Source organism: Halichoeres trimaculatus, unplaced genomic scaffold (genome assembly GCF_033239565.1).
Source record: "Halichoeres trimaculatus isolate MK-OKI-2021-1 unplaced genomic scaffold, fHalTri1.1 fHalTri1_scaffold_23, whole genome shotgun sequence".
Lineage (NCBI taxonomy): Eukaryota > Metazoa > Chordata > Actinopteri > Labriformes > Labridae > Halichoeres > Halichoeres trimaculatus.
Genome location: NW_027437201.1, coordinates 21848779 through 21871773, shown reverse-complemented (window position 1 = coordinate 21871773; position 22995 = coordinate 21848779). Strand labels below are relative to the sequence as shown.

At 39.0% G+C, this 22995-nt stretch overlaps 1 protein-coding gene across 2 annotated transcripts; it reads right to left on the bottom strand.

Moving 5' to 3' along the window:
• Positions 1-421: 421 nt before the first annotated feature.
• On the bottom strand, positions 422-21964 carry kctd5b (potassium channel tetramerization domain containing 5b). 2 transcript variants are annotated; one of them, XM_074663170.1, is made up of 7 exons: positions 21552-21964; positions 10877-10985; positions 10641-10732; positions 10440-10535; positions 10138-10242; positions 4693-4818; positions 422-1477 (listed from the first exon to the last, which is right to left on the bottom strand). In XM_074663170.1, exons 1-7 carry the CDS (start codon positions 21774-21776, stop codon positions 1448-1450), a joined length of 783 nt encoding a protein of 260 aa, XP_074519271.1. In that variant the 5' UTR covers positions 21777-21964; the 3' UTR covers positions 422-1447. The 2 variants fall into 2 exon arrangements, with proteins under 2 accessions (XP_074519271.1, XP_074519272.1); XM_074663171.1 differs by lacking the exon at positions 10138-10242 and having other exon boundaries at positions 21552-21958.
• Positions 21965-22995: the final 1031 nt, after the last annotated feature.

The window sequence follows — 22995 nt, the reverse complement described above, 5'->3', positions numbered from 1 at the left end:
AACAGAAAGTCCTTCACGCCTGCCTTCAAACAGTTCCAGTCCCCAAACTGCGCGTGCCACAAATACTTCCCCTTGAAATAAAAAGATCTGAATCAAAGAAATGTTCCCTCAAAACATACAAAATACACAAAGTTAAGGAAAACTCAGAAAACAGCGGGTTAAAAAAGAGATATATATATATATAAAGACGCCACTGTCCTGAGGATGGTTTTCCAGGCAGGAAACAGGAAGTCGTTGGAGGACACTGATGCTTAAAAAATAAAAGTCACTGTAAACCAGAATTCACATTTTGCAAACACCTGTGACTATTTTGGCAGTTAGTTTTAGACTTCTGAACATGAGGAACTAAAGTTAAAGACAAATTTAACTTGATATGAACTCGCACTTTACGTCTGAAAAAAGCAATTTGAGTTGTAAAGGCAGCATAAATCTTAAAGATATCTCCAATACTTAAATGTCTCATCCTAAAAAAAACAAAAGATACGTGGACTTTTGTTGAAATGAACACGTTCTTACTCCCACAGCACACACAGGTCATATCTGTGGGTTACTTTGTTACTAAGGTTGCAAGATAAAGAGTACATGGTGCCAAAAGCAGCTACACTGACACGTTCACTTCTCAAAGCCAAGAAAGCAATCAGAACATTTAGATCAGAACATTTAGATCAGAACATTTGGATCAGAACATTTGGATCAGAACATTTGGATCAGAACATTTGGATCAGAACTCATGCAGATGTTTCTGCTTGTTCTCCAAAGTTACATCCTGTTAAAAAGTGAGACTCTCAGATGTCCGGTCACGTTCATGTCACCTAAAAACGCCTCAATGCCCCTGAAACCTCCAGCAAAAAACCAGATTAAAATCTTTTTGTGGGGCTGAGATTTTCAACATCTTGATCCTTATGATCAAAAATCTCAGAGCAACAGTTTCAAATCTGCGGGGGAAGTGTTTTGATTGGGCAATTTTCACATTTGATAGCTTAACTTGATAAAATGTGCTAAATAAACGCACGGTTCCCTTCTTAGCATCTCTAAATGAAGATTTGAACTTGTAATCTTTTTGTTTTAAAGACCGTTACTGATCCCTTTCCAGACACGTGAGTTGGAGGATAGAAGAATGAACTCAACAAATGACCCTGAGTGAATCATTGGCCTTAAATGATCACAGCCATATTTTATACCGTAAAACAGACGCAGGTTGAAATTCCTCACTTTCAATTAGAAACTTGCCACTAATTAAAAAAGAAAACAAAGGTCCAGTTTCAATGTACAGGCACAACTTGTCAGTAAACAGACGTATTTACATCAAGAAATAAAAAGCAGAATGGAGGGAAAACACAAAAGAAATGCACACCCCTCCCTTTAAATCTCCATTGTGCCAAACGTTCTTCCACAAAGATGATATGTTTGCATCATAACACCTGGAGCTCATAATACTGAGTCCTCTTCACATCCGGGAGCCCCTTTCCTGAAGGATCTGCAGGGACCAGAGAGGAGAGAGTCAACAGAGACAAAGACAGGACAATGCTTTCACATTCACTCATCACTTTATTTATTTTTTATTAAAGCGTTTGTTCCTGCTGCAGGAGACTCTCTGACATTCCCTCTACACGTCTGCTGAATCAAACACACTGAAGAGAGTGCGAGGAGACGGGAGCGCTTGCTTACGTGAGGGAAATAATGAAGCAATAAAGCGTTGCGAGCGACTATGCAGAGCGACTATGCAGAGCGACTATACAGAGCGACTATGCAGAGCGACTATGCAGAGCCAGACCTGGGTGAGCTCAGGGAAGCTTGTCAGGTGGGATAAACGTTGGGAGCAGGAAGACACGCTGCTGAAACCGAGCGCTGCACTTTGAATATTCTGGATCTGAGACATGAAATGATAAACCTGGAGTCTTAGGCCCTGATTACACGACAACGATTCATCCCAAAAAGGCTGAAATGCAGAGAAAAATATCTATGTTTACACAGAAACGCTGTAGTGAGCATGCCAGGCCTGTAGGTGGCGCTATAACTGAAGTTTTCTGGAACATGGGACAAATGAAGAGTCAGAAGCCCCGTTTCCACCAAGCAGTCTGGTTCAGATCAGTACGGTTTCTGTTACCACAGCCAACAGTGCCCCCTTGTGGTAGACGGTGTGTAAGCTGGATGCTGATAGCTGCGCCAGTTGCGCAATAGCATGACGCCATAGTAGCGTGACACAGTTTACCCCGCTGATAAATCCAAAGAAGAAGAAGAAAAAACTTTTTTTTTCCAACCAATCAACTGACTGCAGTGTTTCTAGCTCCACCCTCTGGGATCTAGGGATGGGTACCTTTACATTTGAAATGATACGGTACCAATGCCTGGTATCTAGCAATCGGTACCGGTACTCAATGGTAGCAGATTTTGGTACTTTTTTGTGTTTATGTGGTGAAAATTATCTGTTTTTTAATAATGTACATATTTATTTTCAATTTAACATATGTATTCTTCAATATATACCCTTGCAATGCTGTGTTCACGTCCAGCATGGAAAATCGCCTACTCTTCCACTTCCTCACAGTCACAAGGATGCATTCAGGTACCTAAACATGGTACCTTTTGACTCTACTTGAATTGGTTCTCAGTGCTTTTGACAGAATTCGGATGGTACCTCTAAAAGTACCTAAATCAGTACCCATCCTTACAGGGATCAGATTGGTTTAGTTTGGCACCCCAACATAGGGGTCCCAGGAAGTGGGATGTTTGTCTCAGTTATTTGGGGATCTGTCCCGGGATAAGGGATGGGTACCGAATGAAGTACTTTTATAGGTACTGACTGAATTCTGTCAAAAGTACCGGGTACCAGTTCATGTAAAATCAAAAGGTACCATGTTCAGGTTCCTGAATGCATCCTTTTGACTTTGAGGGAGTGGAAGAGTAGGCGATTTTCCATGCTGGACTTAAACACAGCATCTCAATGTTATATATAAGTAGGTAAGTAAACTTTATTTGTATAGCACTTTTCACACACACAAGTCACAAAGTGCTTCACAGTAGAAAAACATAGTACAACTAACCATAAAACAACATACTTAGAAACATAGTACACCTAAACATAAGACAACATACTTAAAAGCAACATACTTAAGAATTGAATTGAACAGATTGAAGAATAAACATGCTAGATTGAAAAAAAATGTATACATTATTCAACAAATTGATATTTTTCACCACATAAATACAAAAAAGTACCAAAAACTGGTACCGTTGAGTACCAGTACCAATTGCCAGATACCAAAAGAGGGCAATATTCCATACTGGACATGAACACAGCATTGCAAGGGTATTTACTGAAGAATAATAATGTGTAGTTGAAAAAAATTAGTATATTTCATTACTTAACAAATTGATGTTTTTTACCACATAACCACAAAAGAGTACTTAAAATTGTTGGGTACCGGCACCGATTGCCAGGAACCGGGCATCAGTACCATATCGTTTCCAATGTGAAAGGTATCCATCTCTACCTGGGATTAGTCCGTGGAAACGTCACAAAATGTGTGACGTACCGAGACAAACCGAACTGAAATGAACTGCTTGGTGGAAACGAGGCTTTAATCAGAAGCTAAATTTAACAGAGACTCAGCGGTGCAGGGTTCCTGTGTATCCCTCTGCCTCCTGTGAGATAAACAATGACTCTTACTACAATGTCCTATAACTATATTTAACAATGAAGCCCACGACGGAAGCCTCGTAGCCCTCTCTTCCTTTCAAATGTCACTGAACCAGAAACAATGAGTCAAAGTGCAGCAGCTGATGATTCAGCGCGGCCTCACGCAGCCAAAGCTGTTAGCAGGACACTCATTACAGGGTCTCATTCACGCCACTGAAGCTAACGAGTCCCTTCACAGAAAGAAGACCAGCACTGAGGTGTGCGGCTGTCTCTGCAGGACACGTCTGGTTTGATGTTTGACGGGACGTCTGAGTCAGACGAGGGGGATGTTTCAGCAGCGTGAACCGTACAGAGCGGGGACAGGGGGGGAGGTGGGGAGGGACGGGCTGAGGAGGTGGGCCGGAGGGGGACTACGAGCACTTGAGCTCTCACCAGTGAGTCATAAAGTGCTCAACCCTAATCAGAGTCATTCATTTCATAATCCGTCTCTTCGTCCTCGCTCTGAGCAACATGCGGCATGCAGACGGCACAGAAGAAGACAAGAAAAGGCAAAAAGGTGTAAAATAACGGAAATGAATGAAGGCGTCAGGAAAACAAGGAGAGAAATCAAACGGGGAGTTTCCTTAAAAGCTAAATTAAATGTTGATTCAAAGGGAAAAACAGCCGAGCAGGAGCAGAGATGTTACCCAACGGCACATCTCTCCGTCCTCTGCTCTCTGTCACGACTTCCTGCTCGTCGTTTTTACTCTTTGTGTGGAGAAACATAAAGAGAGGCGTTTTAAGGAGTGGATTTTGTGCCTTTGGAAACATTTTGAACAAAGAGTCAAATCTTCTTCTTTAAGGATGCACTTGTAGCTGTGTGCACGTTGGAGGGTAACAGTGTGCTTCTTCATGTGTGGCTGATGGAGTCTGAATTCCTCAGGGCGCCTCTCGCTTCCCTTGAGAAAATCAAAGACCTCTCCAACGGCACGGCTAATCTGCCGACCTGCGCGCTCTGAAAACACGGCGAGCAGGGATTAACGCTTCACACACACACACATTCACACACTCACCTTTGCCTTCTCGCTGGGCTCGCTGTTCGTCCCGTATGATTGATTGTGCAGCTCCTTGGAGACTACACACAGGAACTCAGCTTGGTCTTCGTTTCCGTAGTTGTAAGAGGAGCCTATGCTGACCAGCTAGCAGGGGATACACAGAGAGAGTTTAGTCTTAGACTGATGGAGGAGAGGAGAGGAGGAGGCTGGGTTACTCATGGAGGGAAACACAGGGAAGGAGGGACACACAGAAACAGAGCAGAAAGAGTCTACAGGCTCCTTCAACTTCACTTTAAAAGCTTTAACTTCTGGGCCTCATTAGACAGATGCACTAAACAGTGTAAGATAATTTCAGTTTGACACATGTTGCTCTGTAGACTAAGGGCCAATCCAAGTCGTCTCTCTCACCCTTTTACAGAAGCATATTGCATTCACTTGAAGAAAAAAAACAACAACCAAGGTTTGTTTTTTGTGGAAATTAATTTTTTTTTTCTGATTAATATTTTTTTATTGGTTTGTTTTTTGTTTTAATAATTAAATTGGTTTGTTTTTAGTTATAATTATTTCTGTTTTTATGAGTAATTTTTTTGTGGTAATTAATTTTGTTTTTCTGATTAATATTTTTTTATTGTTTTTTTTTTGTTATAATTATTATATTGGTTTGTTTTTAGTTATAATTATTTCTGTTTTTATGAGTAATTTTTTGTGGTAATTAATTTTGTTTTTCTGATTAATATTTTTTTATTGTTTTTTTTTTTTGTTTAAATTATTTCTGTTTTTATGAGTAATTTTTTATGGTAATTAATTTTGTTTGTATGTATTTTATTTTATTCTTTTCATTTTTTTGTATTTTTCTAGTGACTCCAAGTAAAGTAGTGCCATTCTATTCTATTCTATTTTATAACTTTATCGGCTGAATGTTTAATGTCTCAAGGAGGAAAAGAAATATTCATGGATATTTTTGGAGTCAAAGCTTGAACACCTATAAAATTTAAGACCTCATAAAACCACAATTAAGACTTTTTAACACTTTTTAATTTTCCCAAAATTGATGTATCAACTTTTAACACTTTTTAAGACGCTGTGGACATCCTGGATCAGGGCGATAAACTCACACCAAACAAACCTCACAATGATGAACCACATCACGAGTTACGAGACAGCTAAACCCTGAAAAGCTAACATCAAGCTAACATTAGATTATTCAGAAGCTATGTTATTTAGCCTCCGAATACTCTAATATTAGCTCATGTAGCTGATGCAGCTCTTGAACGCAGCTTATCTGTCCAATTATTCATGAAATGCAGCCCACCGCAGTGAAGTCTGACATCGGCGTAGCTTTTATTAGCTGTAGCAGTTAAAAGCAAACAATATGCTAGTCTCGCAATTTGATTCTATTACAACTTAAACTGCGATTCTTCGATATGTACGATTTTTGCAATTTTTGGTTTGCTTTTTTATAACCAGACCATGTGAAAAAGTTAAATAATGATGTCTACAGACTATATCAAGAGCCATATTTTCCTATAAAATGCACATCATGTGATTCAGAGAGAAATATTTCGCCCTCTGCTGGAGAAAAGTGGTAACTTTTTTTCCATCCAAACAAAAACTAAAATTATTTTTTTGAATTTGAAAAATAAAAATTGACAAAGAATCTCAATTTTGATATAGTCAATCCAAACAAAAAATCATGATATGTGGATTTTTGATTTTTTTCTCCCACCCGTAATAATTGATTTCAAAATTAACCATAAATTCGAAACATGGGTAATATGTTTGCCATGATTTCATGGGAAATTTGTCGCACCTCTTGGTTTCAAGTGATGTCTCTGTTTGTCTTCATTTTAAGGGCTGTGTAGTCCTTCACCTTCAGTAAACCCAGGTTGAGGACTCACAATTTATTTTAATTACCTTTCTTTAAAAAGAAAAAAAAGCACAATTTTGCAACTCTTGGGACTCTTATCTTAAAATCTGTTTAACTATTTTTTCTTTTAATTTTATTTTGTTTTGCTGCATCTTATTATTTTGAATCTGCTTTTTAATTGTTTTATTTTAATATGTTCCATCTAAGCACTTTGAATTTCCTTGCTGAAATGTGATATATAAATAAACTTGTCTTGATCTTACAGAGAACTGGGACACCCCTTTACTACAAGTGCACGTGCAAAACCAACATCCAAGGTGTGAAACTGGGATTGGCCCTCAGACTCCAGATGTGATTTTTATTCACTTGACTTATCAGGAAGCGTTCAGAAACTTCAGAAACAAAATGAATATTTTAAGCTCCCTTGAAAATGTCAATTTCACTCTTATTCAAACTGTGACAAGTTCCTTTAGGACCTGCAGACATGCCAGCACTGAAACCCAAGAAGAAATCAAAGGGAAGACAAAGTAATGACACAGAAATTAAGAAACTGTGCTCCAGAGAAGACGACTAAACGAAGATGCTACAGACAGACGGAGATAACCAGAGGGGGGCAGGGAGGACTGGACCACATGAAGCAAACATGCTCGTAGAAAGTGGATGAGGGAGATGGTGGCTTTGACCTGACAGGACCAGGTTTGTTTAATGTAAACAGCTTGATCTGAATCAGTGAATCCAATGAGTTTGATGACAAATCTCCAACAAGACAAACTTCACCGTCAGTCAACACCGGCGTCATTTCTGAGAGATCTGATCTGATGAAGGCAAGCAAACCAACACAGGACTGATGTAATCATCAGGAGTTGGTCTAAAAACACCCCCCATACACACACACACACACACCCATACACACACACACACAATCTAAGTACAATAATCTGCTAGAGAACAAACTGAAGGACGACGTCAATGCCATCTGTATAAACTGTGTGAACACCAAACAGAGCAACTCCTGATCCTGAAAAACTGCTTTTCCTGCAGAGTGAGTGTGTGTGTGTGTGTGTGTGTGTGTGTGTGTGTGTGTGTGTGTGTGTGCGGACTGCAGGCTACATGTAAACCTTCTGTACTCAGGTGTGCATGTTCAGACATGCAGCTCCTCATTAGCTGCTGCTGCTGCTGCCGGAGACTTGTTGTTGTTCAGCGATCACTCTTACAATAGCGCAGCGTAAAGACCAAACAGTCTCCACTAGCTACCACACACACCCTTACACACACACACACACACACACACAGGGAGTAAAGACCCCACATGCAACGAGATCCTGAGACTCAGAGGATCAAGTCCTCGGCAGTATTCTGTCTGTGTTCATAGAGTCTTAAAGACGCGGCTGCAGACTGAGCTTTAGACTTTGCAAAAGGAGTGTTTCAAGGAGTTTCCCGTCTGACCTTTGTAAGGAGATTAGCAAGATTTCAGCTTTAATGGAGCTGAAACGGAGATCCTCGTCTCAGAGATTCACGTAAACACAAAACACGCATCCAAGAGTGGTTCTATAATCAGGGGAACAGCTCAAGACCAGGGGGTTAACTGATCAATTTACTAAATATTAAGTTCAAGCAATGAACAATTTTACAGCGGGTCTCTACTGAAGTTTCAGTTTCATTTTCCAAAGTCACATGACCCAAATCAGCTGAGGTCCCATCCTTTTTGGTGTGAACCTTGAAGAAAGTGTGTCATGTTTCAGCTCCTCCTCATCAATATTTCATCAGAATGATTGTCTGTACATGGGGCGCATTAACTGTTCATCAGCTGTGTTACCAACATTTTCTGCTCTTCTTACTATAGATGTTATAAAGACCAAACTGTGAAGAAAAGGAGCAGAAATAGGAGCTGATGGAGGTCAGGTTGTGGCATGTTTTTTTTCTGGTGGAGTGGTCTGCAACTTTTATTTTCATAGGAGCCATTTTTCATCAGCTCACCTGTATTAAAGTCATTCTGGAGCCAAAAAAAACTACTTAATCTTCACAATAAAGATTTCAAAGTCTATAAAATTCTATGCAAAGAGAAAATGTAGTGGATAATTATCAAACAAAAAGTTTCTTTTAAGTTACAAAATTATACATGTTATGGCTTCTTTATTTTACAGAAATTTGCAAAAAAAATCAATAAATAAAAACAAAATGTAAAAATATATAAATATAAAAAAAAAATCCAAAAATGTGCAAAAACAGGACGAAAAATATTTGCAAAATATTGAAAAAAAAAGTTTCAAAATTTTGCAAAATTTTACAGGATAAAAAAAATTCAAGAACTTTTATGATTTAGAAAATATGACATTTTTAGACATTTGTGATCTTAAAATTTAATTATTAAATATATATATATATTCAAAACATTCAAAAATGTGCAAAAACACCATCAAATATATTTGCAAAAAATTGAAAACAAGTTTCAAAATTTTGCAGAATTTTACAATATAATAAAAATTCAAGAACTTTTATGATTTAGAAAATATGACATTTTTAAACATTTGTGATCTTAAAATTTAATTATTAAATATACATATATTTTTAAAAATCCAAAAATGTGCAAAAACATGACGAAAAATATTTGCAAAAAATTGAAAAAAAAGTTTAAAATTTTTGTAAAATTTAAAATATATATATATATATATATATATATATATATATATATATATATATATATATATATATATATATATATTTATATATATATATATATATATATATATATATATATTCAAGAACCTAAATGATTTAGCAAATTTGACATTTTTTAGACAATTGTGATCCTAAAATTTATCAAAAATTGATCAAGTTTGCAGTTAGCACAAGGGCCAAAAAGTTTCTCTCGTCTTGTCCTGTCAGCTGGTTACTTGGATTTTTTAGCCATAATTATTTTAAATTTTGTCTAAACTGTGAAATAAATGATGAGGGACATTTATAGGGAGCACAGTCTGACATAGATATGTTGTATAACTCTCAATTCGGGTTAATCTATAGAATTTTTTTATTCCTAAAATATTTTAGAATTCATTAAGCTTGCTTATAAATGAATTTAGTAAATCCCAGGTGTATACTTTGCAAACAGACTTTTTGTAAACCTGAAATGTTCCCCTGATTACAGAACCACTCCCAATCATGAGGCCTCTCAGTGTAGATCTTCTCACAGCTTCAGCAGAACCCAACCTTTGACCCTTTTATCTTTAAATCTATCTTAAATACAGCAAATATCCATGTTCCCCCTCTAAACGACCAATATATTCTCACAGCACAGCCTCTAAACGTGGCTCATCAAGGCAAAGACACAAAAGGCTTCAGACAAAAGCTCTCAAACTGTGAAGGCAGTAAAAATGGAAATTATAGCACGATGAAATAAAATCACAGACGAGAAAAGAAGGTGTCATGTCGTCTGAGCCTCACTGGTGAGCAGGCAACAAATGAACATTGAAAAGAATCAACTCAAATGACCAACAGCTACGTGTCTGTTCGGGACAAACAATGGCCAACGGGGTGTGTATGGACGACATGGGGACCATGCAGTGACCAGCCCGTGGACAGAGATTTGAGGGACACACCTCTCCGCTGTTGTTTGGCAAAGCAGACTCCTCTCCCTTCACCTCCCTTGACACAATCAGCAGAAACTCTGTCTGGTGGGCCCGCCCGTAACCTATACTGACAAGCTGCAACAACCAATCAGAGCACAGAAGGAATGCCCGGATCATGTATGCGGACATTGAGAAAGATGTGATTTGCTGTCTGGCTTTTGAGCCATTTCCAATATTGAGGATTGGACTTTCTGGGTCAATGTGAGCATAGCGGGGTGGGTGAAGCACATGAAAGGAGGATTGCCGCGCTGACCCAGCAGGCAGAGATTTACCTGTTCGAACTTCCAGCCGTCAGACATGGTGGACACCATCTGTGTCAGCTCCTCCTCCTGGCACTGCAGCACCCGGTAAACGTGCTTCACCGGGACCTGAGGGGGTGAAACGGGACGGGAAACGGGACGGGAAGGGAGGAATAAAAACTGTGAAACGGGAAAATCAGATTCAGGAAGAGGTTTATTTAGCCGCTGGTATACCTGTGATGTTTTACAGTCACGTTCCCTGATCTTGTCCTTGATGAGCTTTATTAACGATGTGATGTTGTAGAATTCAGCTTCCTCCAGCACTCCTGAGAGAAACACACAGTCCTGCTTTAATCATCCTAGATCAGAAAAACACTTTAAACCTGACACTTCTGTTCCTGATGGATGTTAGTCTTAGCTAAAAAGTGATATTTTAGCCAGTTTGGTTGTATTCCTCATAGCGGCACTACCTTCCTCTGCCAGGTCCCTGTTGAGCACCAGTTTGCCGTGCCTCAAGTAGTTCAGCACTGGCCCAAAGTATGTTGGGTCTCTGTCGATGAGATAGGCACCAGTTTCATCCTGGGAATCAGAAACAGACGAGGATGAGCTTAAAGGATGACATCTCCTGGAACAAAAGCTTCAATCTTTAGGAAATACGCAGTTCAAACCGTGGACACGCGCCTTTCAGCGACCGAATGATGTCAGCTTTACAATTAAAACCCAAAGTTACCAGACACGTCACACTTTAAATGACCATCATTAAACCTAAAGAATTTGCACAATCAGACAATCTGTCTTGTTTTTACTTCCTGTGCGTAATTATCTTGTTTTTTGTGGTGACTTTTTTAAAACAGCGTACCAGGTCTTGTCTGTAAAATACAGCGTTTCCCCGACCATTCCTGGAGGTCAAGTTAATTTTATTTTCCATGTAGCGCCAGATCACAGGAGAAGTGATTTAGAGTTCCCACTCTCATAAATCAGATCTAAACCTTGTTTTTTTTATTTAACAGTCCACAAAGCCTTATGTTATTCATCTAATTTACATGACAGGATGTCGTCTGTACATTGTCGCGTTCACATTTCTATCCATAGACTGTATATAGAGTGGACAGGGTGAAAAATAACATTTTTTATTTTACTTCGAGAGTCTAATCACTTCTTGACTCTACCTCCTAAAATATTTTACAATCCCTGAGAACGGCAGCTGTCAATCGTGGTTGAATGTGACACCAAACATCGTTTTTAACCTTGTATAACTAATGAAAACAAAACTTTTCAGAAAAAAGAGGACTGGAATACAAGACAGCCGAATGATATCTTCAAATCACCACAACAATCAGACGTGAGAAACATTACTACCAGGTGTTTTAATTTTTTAAAGTTTGACCACAGCCCATCTGGAATGACTGGAGAGATGGATTTTTTGACCTATACTGCAGCCAGCCACCAGGGGGAGCAGTTTTCAAAGCAGCCTCACTTCAAGCAGAGCAAGATGATGTCCATTTTTTTTCTAGTCTATGGCCCCAATGCGTTCACAGACACACAAACACGTGTGTGCTTTAACACAGACAACCTTGCGCGGATTTCATGCGTCTCATTTCCGCGCGTCATGTTTGCGCAGAAAGCATAACACAGCCTTCATTCCATATGGCAATGAAGATGCATGAAGAAGATGCATGATTATAACCCTTTTAGAACAGAGTACTGTGCTGCATTTGTGCTGTACACGAGTAAGTGCGTGTGTCGCGCAGCGCATAAAATAGCGCATGGGTTTATTGTGCGATGTTAGAACAGTGAACCAAGTCTTCTTTTCACTGTGTGAGCATGGTTTGAGGCTTTTATTGTGTGATATCCTTTATAAATCAATGCACCAAGCCTTATTTGTTCTGTACAGTGAGCGTAACCAGCTGAATCTTTCTCCTTAAGTTTCACTTTCCTTTTCTCCTGTACGAGGAGAAGCCATCCTGTAAAATCTGCCCCTGATGTTTGATTGTTTTTTTTTTTTTTTACTAAATCTCTAAAATCCAGCTCTGTTCTTGTGTTTTTCTTCACTTTAAACTGTTTTAATCTCACATAACATGCATTAACTGAGAATAACTCCAGATATTGAAAGTTCAAAGTATTCCAGAGAAATGGGTGAAAGCGTTGACTCACAGGACATTTTTTGACCATTTTATTGTCAAAATAAGCAAAAAGGTCCAGGCAGGTATTTAAGGCTCAGGTGTTAAAAGGTTGAAGTAATAATCAACACACTCGCACAATAATTCACAATAAGGCATCAAGTTTTTAAACGTCTGATCACATGAGGATAAAAATGTGTTTCTTTTATTTATAATCCACTGAGATTAAAAACACTCCATGGGTAAATGAAACAAGGTCATGTGCTGATAATCTCCACAGGTGTTGAACAGACATGTGCCAAAGTGTCACACACACACTCCTACACAAAGGCTTCTGGGATATCACTCCACAACTCCCAAAGGTCTTGGGTCTGATCCCGATTTCTTCACAACCGCTGGGTATTCCCCTATTTCTATAAGTACTCGCGCCTTCGTCTCACGAGGGCACGAGGCGACTGAAACAATTAGAGCAGAACAGAAAAAGATCGGGAACAGGACGCTGAATCCACCAGGAGAAAGCACCTTGGCTTACAAACGAGGACTGGCCCAGTCCGGTCTGCGTTACTCATGAAGCCAGAGTCAGTTAGAAAAGCCGCCGACTCAGTCAGCCGGCGCCGGTTTACTGCTTTAAGTTGTTTAACATGATGTGACATTTGGTGAGTCAAACAGGCGTGACATTTAGGGAAAAACGCTCAGCACAGACCTTAAGCAAATTTATGGCCAATCCTCAAACGCTTCAGGATGTTTGACTTTGCATCAGGCGAGTATACAGCTCCAGGAACAAATTAGCAGCACCACTGGTCAGAGCAACATCTTCACTATTTACACAAGAACACAGCCGGGTAGTCATAGCGCTGGGCTCACGACCCAACACCCACAGAAGGACACGTGCAGGGTGGGAGTCCACCTCCAAACACATTAATCTTTGTGATAATGAGGGAAGGTCCCGGAGCACTTTCTTTTTCTAATGAATCCCCAAACTCCTGGCTGGCTGACCTGCTTTCCAAACACAAATATCCTCCCTGAGCCCAGAGGAGCGCTATTCTGATCTCCTGTCTGCAGTGTGCCGCAAATGACTTAAAAAGTTAAAGTTAATTAACCCATTATTTTTGAGTCTGCTCCTGTCATCTCTGATATTTCTTCAAGTCAAAACAAGTCGGCTACTTGTGCCTTACATTCAATCTAGAAAAGCACCTCCCCATCTACCTGGAGTTGGTTTGATCCAAAGACGCTACATGAGATCCTTTCTGACTGAGGTTGCACAGACACACACAGGTAGCTGTGTGATATTTGTTGCTAAAAAGTTGACTTTAGCATCAGCTCTTTGTTAAAGACGTGTCAACATTTTATCTGCAGCTCCTCTCTGTGCCTGGTCAGATACATCCCAACGTCATCGCTCAATTCCAACAAAATTAACTTCATGTTTGGATTCTTAGCATCATCTGATCTCTTCATACGGTTTTGCTCTGTGCAAACCTGGATCCTGACAGCGTTTCAGCACCAAAGCTCTGTTGTTTCTAATTATACTTCAAATGAATCAGATCTGTGAACACTTTCACTGCAGAAACTTGGACTCGTCAAAGCAGAAAAAGCAGAGCTGGAAGGAAAAAAAAACACTAATGATGGCTCATTTCCAAGCGTGAGCTCTTTCACAGCTTTTACCTGAGTGTTAAGTCAACATGTCTGTGCCAACAAAAGGTCTGTTAAATGTTTATAGTGTGCAATCCAACTGCAATAGCTTTATAAGGGGTAGTCAGGTCATTGCTATGACATGGACTCGTGAAAGGGTGGGTAGCTTTGAAAAAAGTATCATTGAAATAAAGTTTTTTTTATTTTTCTTCCAGAGGGTATTGATGATTAAAGACACTGACACTAAATAAAATCCTGTGTTAACATTTAGTTGAACTAAATCTTCATCCCATCTGTCAATAAAGCCTGCCACCGCTCTACTTCACCTCCTACAACATCAACAGCCCACCAACTTTCCATGCACCTGTGGCTAACCTCAAGTTTTACAGCCCTGGGAAGATAACTACATCTACAAAAAGACTAATCTAGAAGAAAATACAGATTTTAATTCTGTGTGGATGGATTCTTTTAACTGACAATGTACTTATGATTGATTTGTGGACATTAGTAAACAACAAAAAATGATGAGTTGAGTTTGTCACCAAATTTAAGTCTTCTTTCAAAAAATGTGAAGTGTTTGGAAATTTGTTACATTTTTCCTTTTTTTTTAATTTTGCAAATTTTTCAAATTTCTAAATTGTTTGAAATTGTAGCATGTTTTTTTTTTTTTTTAACATTTTTTTATTTTTGCAAAAAGTAAATAATAAATCACATTTTTGGAATTTTTTGCAAAGTTTGGAAATTTCAAACAAATTAACATTTTTGCAAATTTATTAAATTTCCTTTGATAAATTTCTTATGTTTATAAATGTGAAAAAAACATTAAATTCATTAAATTTCAATTTTGAAATAAATTTGCATTTTTTTTACATTTGCATTTAAAAAAAAATCTTTTTCTTTTAAATTTTTTTTTTAATTTCAGTTTTTTGTTTTATTATTTTTATATTTACAAATTAACAAACCTACAAAATCAAAACGTCTAAGGGTGAATTTAATAAATTCAAAAAACGTCTATTTTAGATTATTATGTACTAGGTTTCAACTTTGTATAGCATTTCAAACACTTTATTGTGTGTATTGCAAGGTAAAGTAGATTTTGTGGCCCTGGAATGACTTTAATCAGCTGAGCAAAATGGCTCCTATGAAAGTTAAGTTTGCAGACCTCTGATATACAAATATACAAAAATGTATTAGAGATCAGTCCATCCCACCCCAAAAACAATTTATCCTCAAAAAATTTTGAAAATTTTGAAAATTCTTTGAATTTCTTTTTATTTTTGCAAATTTTTGACATTTCAAAGTTGTTGCATATTTTTTTAACATTTTTTTGCACATTTTTTAAAACTGCAAATTTATTTTTTTTATAAAAAATAAAAACCAAGACATCACATGTTTAATTCAATAAATTCAAAATACCTTCTTGATGGATAATTATTAACTAAATTTCAACTATGAATAGAATTTTATACAGTTTTTAGTCTTTATTGTGACGATAAAGTAGATTTTGTGGCCCCAGAATGACTTTAATCCAGGTGAGCTGAGGAGAAATGGCTCCTATGAAGGTAAAACTGACACTCAAAGTACACATCTATGAACGTTTTGCCTCCTGACCTGTTGGGTGCATTAACGGGAGTTGGGAGGATTAATAAAAAAAAATACAGGGGCTCTGATGTGGGGAGTACACAAATGGGACAGTACACTTAATTAAAAAACAAAAGGGCTGTGTCTCTGGGGGCCCGGACTGGGAAACACAGGGCAACAAGCGGAGGGAGGGGGGCAGAGGAGGGCGAGGAAACTGTACAAGAACTATGTTGACAAACTCCAAGTCTCCATTCACACCTAATAAAAAGGATTATTAATCAAACAGTTATGATTAAACCACACAAAGGCAAAGCCAGAGAACAGATGATATCAACAATGTGTCAACACCGCCTACAATAACCACCAGAAATAGGCCAGTGCTGTGCAGGTCAGGCATGCTACTTTCTGTTTGTGGTTTGGCCTTGAAAATGTTGAAATGACAGGCTTTGACATCCAGTACGAGACGAAACGGACCTCACTGTGACTGAGTTTAAGCTCAGAAACACTAAAAGTCAGAGTAAACAAACAGCCATGAGGAGGGAAGTGTACAGTATCAACCTTATCACTCTTCTTGTACACACAAAACACATCCTCCCACAGGAAATACCACGGTGACCCACCCTTCAGCAACATGATGTCCAATATATCATAAGGCTTTCTGCAGAGACATCAATACTGAGAGTCAGCGCTTAATTCATCAGATTAACATGTCACTGCATGTTTACTCTGCAGCACAACAAGAAGTGCACAGCAGAAAACTTTGCATGAAACCAAACAGAGTTAGACAGGTGTGGGATACTCGCTGCGCAATTTCATACAGACGTGTAAATAATCCACCAGATGGCTGCCTGTAATTATCAAAGACAGGAAAACAAAACACAGCAACAGCAGGAGATACACACAAGACACACTATCCTGCAGAGTCCAGGTTTCTCTGGCCAAGAATAAAACGAATAAAAGATTCATCGAATGCTGCTCGCTCGTCATCGCAGCCCAGCAGCACAGGCTCGCTGCAGAAGGAGTACTTAAAAGATGTTGCAGGGGATCTTCTGAGTCATGTGACTGTGCCTACTTAGCCAAGTGGAAGTCTGATCCTTGTAAAGCAGGAGCCTGGAGTCCCTCTGGAGTACACGCTGTAATGGCATAGTAAAATAGGCCTTCAACTTTTAAATAATACACACATCACATCAGGGCTGCATCATGGAGGGCTGCATCATGTTTCAAGATGTTTAAAGGGGACATATCATGCTGATCTCTGATTTAATACTTACATATAATATAATAAATTTGAAAACAAGACCTTTCACCTCCTGAATTTTCAAAAAATGAGATATTGTATTTTTTCTGATATCCTAGAACGAGATTTGATGCCTTTATTGGAGTAATCTGATAAAGCAGCTCCTCCTCTGTGATGTCAGTTAGTCACACAACCGCCACCGAGGGATACACCCACCAAGAGCCGACTGACTGAGTGCTGGATGCAGGGACTCTGCTCTGCTGAGCAGCTCGGCTTTACATGGTGAATTAGCAGTTAAAACACTGTAGTTTTAGCAGACGTGGTAATACTTGTGAGACTGTGATATTTGCATGCTTGTTCTGACATGCACTGTGAACCTGGACCACAATAATGCTGCGGTAATAACATAGTGACGAACTGACGGTAGAGGCGATCTTTAGACTACACTTTCAGCATGATGGATAAAACAGACAGAGAAAAGTGAAGGAGCAGGATGGAGCCCTGTTAGAGAAATAGTTTATTGGTGAAGTCTGCCTATATTTCCACGTATAAACTATACATGTTACAGTACCGGTTTGACTCACCACACTGAAGCGTCCTGAGATGATCTGTGTCCAGGTGGATTTTCTTCCTCCTGAGCTGCAGAACCGTCCGGGTCTGACTCAGGGTCCAATACAAAAGGACGTATCCTACACTCTGCCATTTTATTAGTGCTATCAATGCCTTACGGTGAAGTTTTGGCAAACAGCAAACTCGCTCAGTCTGCCCCATCCAATGTGGGGATTTTGTAAATACTGCCATGCTGCAAAAACCGCCTCCTGGCTCCACCCCCTCGGCCCCTCTGATAGAACTGACCAATCAGAGCACAAAGGGCTGTGACGTTGAGAGGTTACTGGAGGTCATTCTCCAAGCGGAGCGTTTCAACGAGATCTTCAGAATGGCCTAAAATGAGGATATTGAGAACGCTATTGTGGGGCAATGAAGGAACTAAATGACTTGTACTGAGGGCAGAAATGCTTTACAGGCATCCTAGTCTGGCACAGTGAAAAGGAGAAACAAGAATGATATGTCCTCTTTAATAGTGATATCTGAGGCTGTTTGACCTGCCAAAGAGGCTGAGAGGAACTTCACGCCTTGGTAGTATTCGCTACTCTGCAGCGTAACACCGCCGCTGCGTTTCTGCAGGACGGTTTATGACAGGAGGAGTATTTGGGCAGCAAATGAACAGCTCCTTGTTAAAAGCTTTGCTGTCATGACCGAGCTGGCAAGGCAGAAAAAACCACCACAACTTGGAAGTTTTCTCTGGAAAGTATCAGTAATGCTGCAGCAGAACGGGGCACTTTGAGTGAAACTTCCTCTGAAAACACTTTTTAAAGACGAGGAACATCGGGCTCCTCTGCGGGCCTTTTGAGGATAAAGTTGCCTAAAAGTTTGAGAAAGCCCACAGGATCAGCCGAGAGTTGCACCTGATTTGCCGGTAGCACTCTGCAGCGTCCTGTTAAGCACTTTCCGAGGGAGGACGGAGCAGGAGGCGGCAGCGATATCACCGTTAAATATTTACGTCGCCTCCCACAGTGTGCTCAAGCATGACGTAAAACCTGAATCTGGCATTAAGAGGAAGCCGTATTCTCTCACACAAGCTGCAGAGAGATCTTCAGGAAGCAAATGGATATAAATATGAATAGAATGAGATTTTTTGAGGGGACAAGAATCCTTTGTGATGGGCTGCTTGAAAAATTGATGTGGCTCTCAAAGCGAGGAGGCCAGGTCTCTCGTCTGGTGGTTAGGAATAGTTTGAGAGCAGGAGTCTGCCAGAGTTACCGCGCGGCAATGATGCGTAACTCCTCACTCGTTGATTCAATAACATCTCAATAAAATCCCTCTCTGACTGTACAGGAGTCACTTCAGCTAATGTTAACCTTCGCAGCAAAACAAGCCTTAAAAAAGGGATATTTTCAGCTTTTAGAACCATGCACATCACAGCACTTTCTCCCTGATCTTCTCCAATGTGCAAAACAGGCTCCAGTCAACAACATGAATAATGCAGTTCTCCTCAAGAGTCCTGCTGAAGCACGTCAGCCTGCGTGACTGAGAACTAAACCACTCATTTCCTTGGCTTGGAAACACAATACTGCATTCGTCCAAAAACAGAGCTCTTCTCTGATCTGTTTCTCTGCTGGGCTTCAGATTCACATGCAGCGTCGAGTGACGCAAAGAAAAAAAAAAGGACTTTCTTGGCTCAGTTGCAAAAAAAAATAATAAGAGAGGGGAGATGAAATAACATCAACGTTTATAGTTTGAGTCACAGTTGCACATGAAATAAAATCTAATAATAACCGTCTTTTATGAGGAGCCGTCTAAAATCAGCCTCCCTGCAGGAGAGAGGTACGCTAATGGACTGAGAGTCTGATACACACTTAAGATAAGGGATTGAGATGGACTGATCCGTTGCCCATGGGAGGATAAACTGACAAAAATGCAAGCTGATTATTCAGAGATTAAGTTATTTGCATGAAAATACGAGATGAGCCGTCGCCTCAGCTTAGTATAAAAACTGGGGGGCAAGGGTGACGATTAAAATGAGCAAGTAGATGAAACAATGAATAATGCGGGGCAGTAAAATGAAGCATGTAGAGCTGAGCACATCACACTCAGCACACACAGACACTAATACATTGTCTTCTAAAGTGCTGGAGGCCTGAGCGCACACACACACGCACACACACACTGCTGTTAAACTGGCAGATGGACACAGAGAAAAGAAGAAGCCTGCATCTGGAGCTCTGAGGCCATTCAGGGAGCTGGGTGACCTCATCCAGAGCTCTTGGTTGTCAGCAGCACCTCACCCCACTTGGCAATGACTTATGTGCTCATTAGGGGAGCTTCACCACCAGCACAGAGGACGATTACTGCAGAGCCAACAGAGCCAAGTGGGGGACTAACCTCTGGAGAAGAAGGCAAAAACACTAGAGCTGAAACGATTCCTCGACTGATTCGAGGTACTCGATTACAAAAAATACTCGAGTAATTATCTCCGCCTCGAGAAATCGTTTGATTTTAAAAAAGATCAAAGAGTATTTCAAATAGAGCTGAGGCCATATTAAGAGAGTTTTCAGAGCTACCTCTTATACAAAATAGCAACTAGCAACAAATCTAGCTTCTTTTCTGGAGTTTGGAGACTACGAAACGGGTGCCATTTGGGTCTGCAACATTTGATGAGATGTACAAGGCACAAAAAATGTGTCAAAGTGTGTTTACAAATTTTGGAGCTACCAAAGGAAGTGCTCTTACTGACATGCTGTATCAGAAAATTCTTTTTCTTAAAGATAAAAATTTTTATTTGAAAAATAACTGCTCTTTAACTAGGGCGGCAGCTATCGAATATTTTTGTATTCGAGTATTCTACTGAAAATCCCATCGATTAATCGAGTAATCGGATAAAATACTTTTTTGTTTAGTTAAATTATAAAAATATTTTAGTTATTTTTTGTACCTTTTACATCTCATCAAATGTTGCGGACCCAAATGGCACCCGTTTCGTAGAATGAATGTAGTCTCCAAACTCCAGAAAAGAAGCTAGATTTGTTGCTAGTTGCTATTTTGTATAAGAGGTAGCTTGAGGGGTCTGAAAACTCTCTTAATGTGGCTTCAGCTCTATTTGAAATACCACTCTTTGATCTTTTTTAAAATTAAACGATTCCTCGAGGCGGAAAAAATTACTTGAGTATTTTTTGTAATCGAGTACCTCGAATCATTCGAAGAATCGTTTCAGCTATATCTTTAACCAAACAACAATGCATTTTATCCGATTACTCGATTAATCGATGGGATATTCAGTAGAATACTCAAATACTAAAATATTTGATAGCTGCAGCCCTAAAAAAACACACATTAATCCAGCGTTGAAAGTATGATAGACAAGTATTCTGCTAGTTAGTTAAGATTCTGAATGTAAATATGCAGCTTTCTACACTGTGATATCAATTTAGAAAAAGTTAAACTAAAATCCCAACAAAGAATCTGAATAATACTTTAAACAATGAGACATTTCTGTATTTTTATTTATTAAAAATGATGTTTGAAGTCACTATTTGACATTCGACACCTCTATGAATGCAACGCAATGCAACAAACTTCGATAGAGAAAGTTTTAGTACTGTGTCAACTCAATATTTGGATTGAGAAAAGTCAACAAACACTCTAAACCACAAGCTCGTTATAACAAGACATAGTTTAAACAACATAAATAGCTTTTTTTCTTGCTAGCAACACAAAATACACATTCACACAGAAGCTAGCAGCAGGATCGTATGTCATGTGGTGACTGTCGGAATCTAGCTAGCCTAGCCGGCTAACTGAAAGCTAGTCACAAAAATTCGAATAAGGATAAAATGTGAATTACTGGAGATTTTATCAAAGTGTGTGGTGTTCAGAGATAGATAAATAAGCGAGTCTGTCGTCTGTTTTAACTGCTTAATAATTCATTGAATAAATAAAGCCCATTTTGTGGAGAATAAGTGCGTTAACAACTACGCTCCGAACTACAATGCTAACTAGCCTGACTAGCTTAGCGTTTACCTTGTCGGAGTCGAGCTCGGGGTCAGCCTGGCTCAGTCTGTACAGAAATGATTTTGGATCCCGGCACAGCGTCTGTCTCGTTGTTAAAAAGTACGTTCCCCCGACGTTTAACCGAATCCATTTCGATGCAGCGCCGACCCCGGATGAAATGTTTCTCTCCGCCGAAGAATGGGCCAGATATCTCCGGTGAACGGAGCTGCTCGCCTCGGAGCTGTTCTCTGCCATCCCTCTCCGCTTCTCCTCCGCCCAGTCCGGCTGTGTGAGTGAGTGTGGAGCTGACAGGAAATATCGGAGCTGCAGCCACTGACTTGGAAGCCACGATTCATGCAAAGCAGACTGCCAGCGCCTCAGCCACTCCTACTAACCCTCTCCAGCAGCAGAAGCACTGACAGACACTTGCATAAATTATTTCAAGGGAGAGAGGTCCTCCCCTGCCTCGTCTGTACGCCTCTACACTCCGCGTTTCATCTTTATACTGAGCGCTTGAAGATGCAGTAGCGTGAGGAAATGTTGCTATTGCTCATCATAGCTTCTGTTCACTCACATAATTTCCCCTCTGAAAATGTCAAAGTCACTAGGTTTGAGATTCTCTACTCATCTATAATCCCTGTTATTAGAGAAACAAAATGCGGTTTGTTAAACCAAAATAAATGCATTTCTCTATTAAATCTATGTTATATTTATTTCTTTTTTTAAACATTGGCTCCAATATAGGTTGACATACATACTTGAATTTGATTTGATCGTATAGTACTCATCAATTTTCTGAATTAATTATTTGATATTGAATAACAATTATTATTTTATAATATCTAATTAAATTATGATTTAATTGTATTTGGGGTTGGATGGACTGGTCTCTTATACATCTTTGTATATGTATACATTAGCAGTCCGCCACATTTACTTTCAAAGGAGCCATTATGGCTTAACTCAGCTGATTACAGTCATTCCAGGGCCACAAAATCTACTTTACCTTGCAATACTGACAATAAAGTGTTTAACATTCAATACAAAGTTGAAAACTAGTAGATAATCATCTAAAATGGACGTTTTTGGAATTTATTAAATTCACCCTTAGACGTTTTTACTTATTGGGTTTGTTAAATTTGCAAGTATTGACAAGAAATTGAAATTAAAAAAATGCAAAAAAAAAAAAAAAGTAAAAAAAAAAAAGGAAAGTAAAAAAATAGCATTTTTTTCAGAAATTGAAATTAAATTTTTGAAAAATTTCAATTTTTTGACATTTATACTTTGCAAATTTAAAAAGAAAATTTAATAAATTTAAATACAAATAAATTTGCAAAAATGTCAATTTGTTTGAAATTTCTCAACTTTGCTAAAATTCCCAAAAATTTATTTTTTTTGGCAAAAATTCCAAAAAAAAAAAATGTAAAAACAACAACAACAATAATAATAATAATAATAATAATAATAATAATAA

Bases quoted from the DNA above. Each gene is read 5' to 3' on its own strand.
- kctd5b (XM_074663170.1), bottom strand. From the start codon at position 21,776: ATGGCAGAGAACAGCTCCGAGGCGAGCAGCTCCGTTCACCGGAGATAT. The intron at 10,733-10,876 runs GTAGTGCCGCTA...TGTTTCTCTCAG, and splicing joins CAGGGACCTGGCAGAGGAAG to GAGTGCTGGAGGAAGCTGAA. The intron at 10,243-10,439 runs GTAAATCTCTGC...TGGTTGTTGCAG, and splicing joins ACGGCTGGAAGTTCGAACAG to CTTGTCAGTATAGGTTACGG.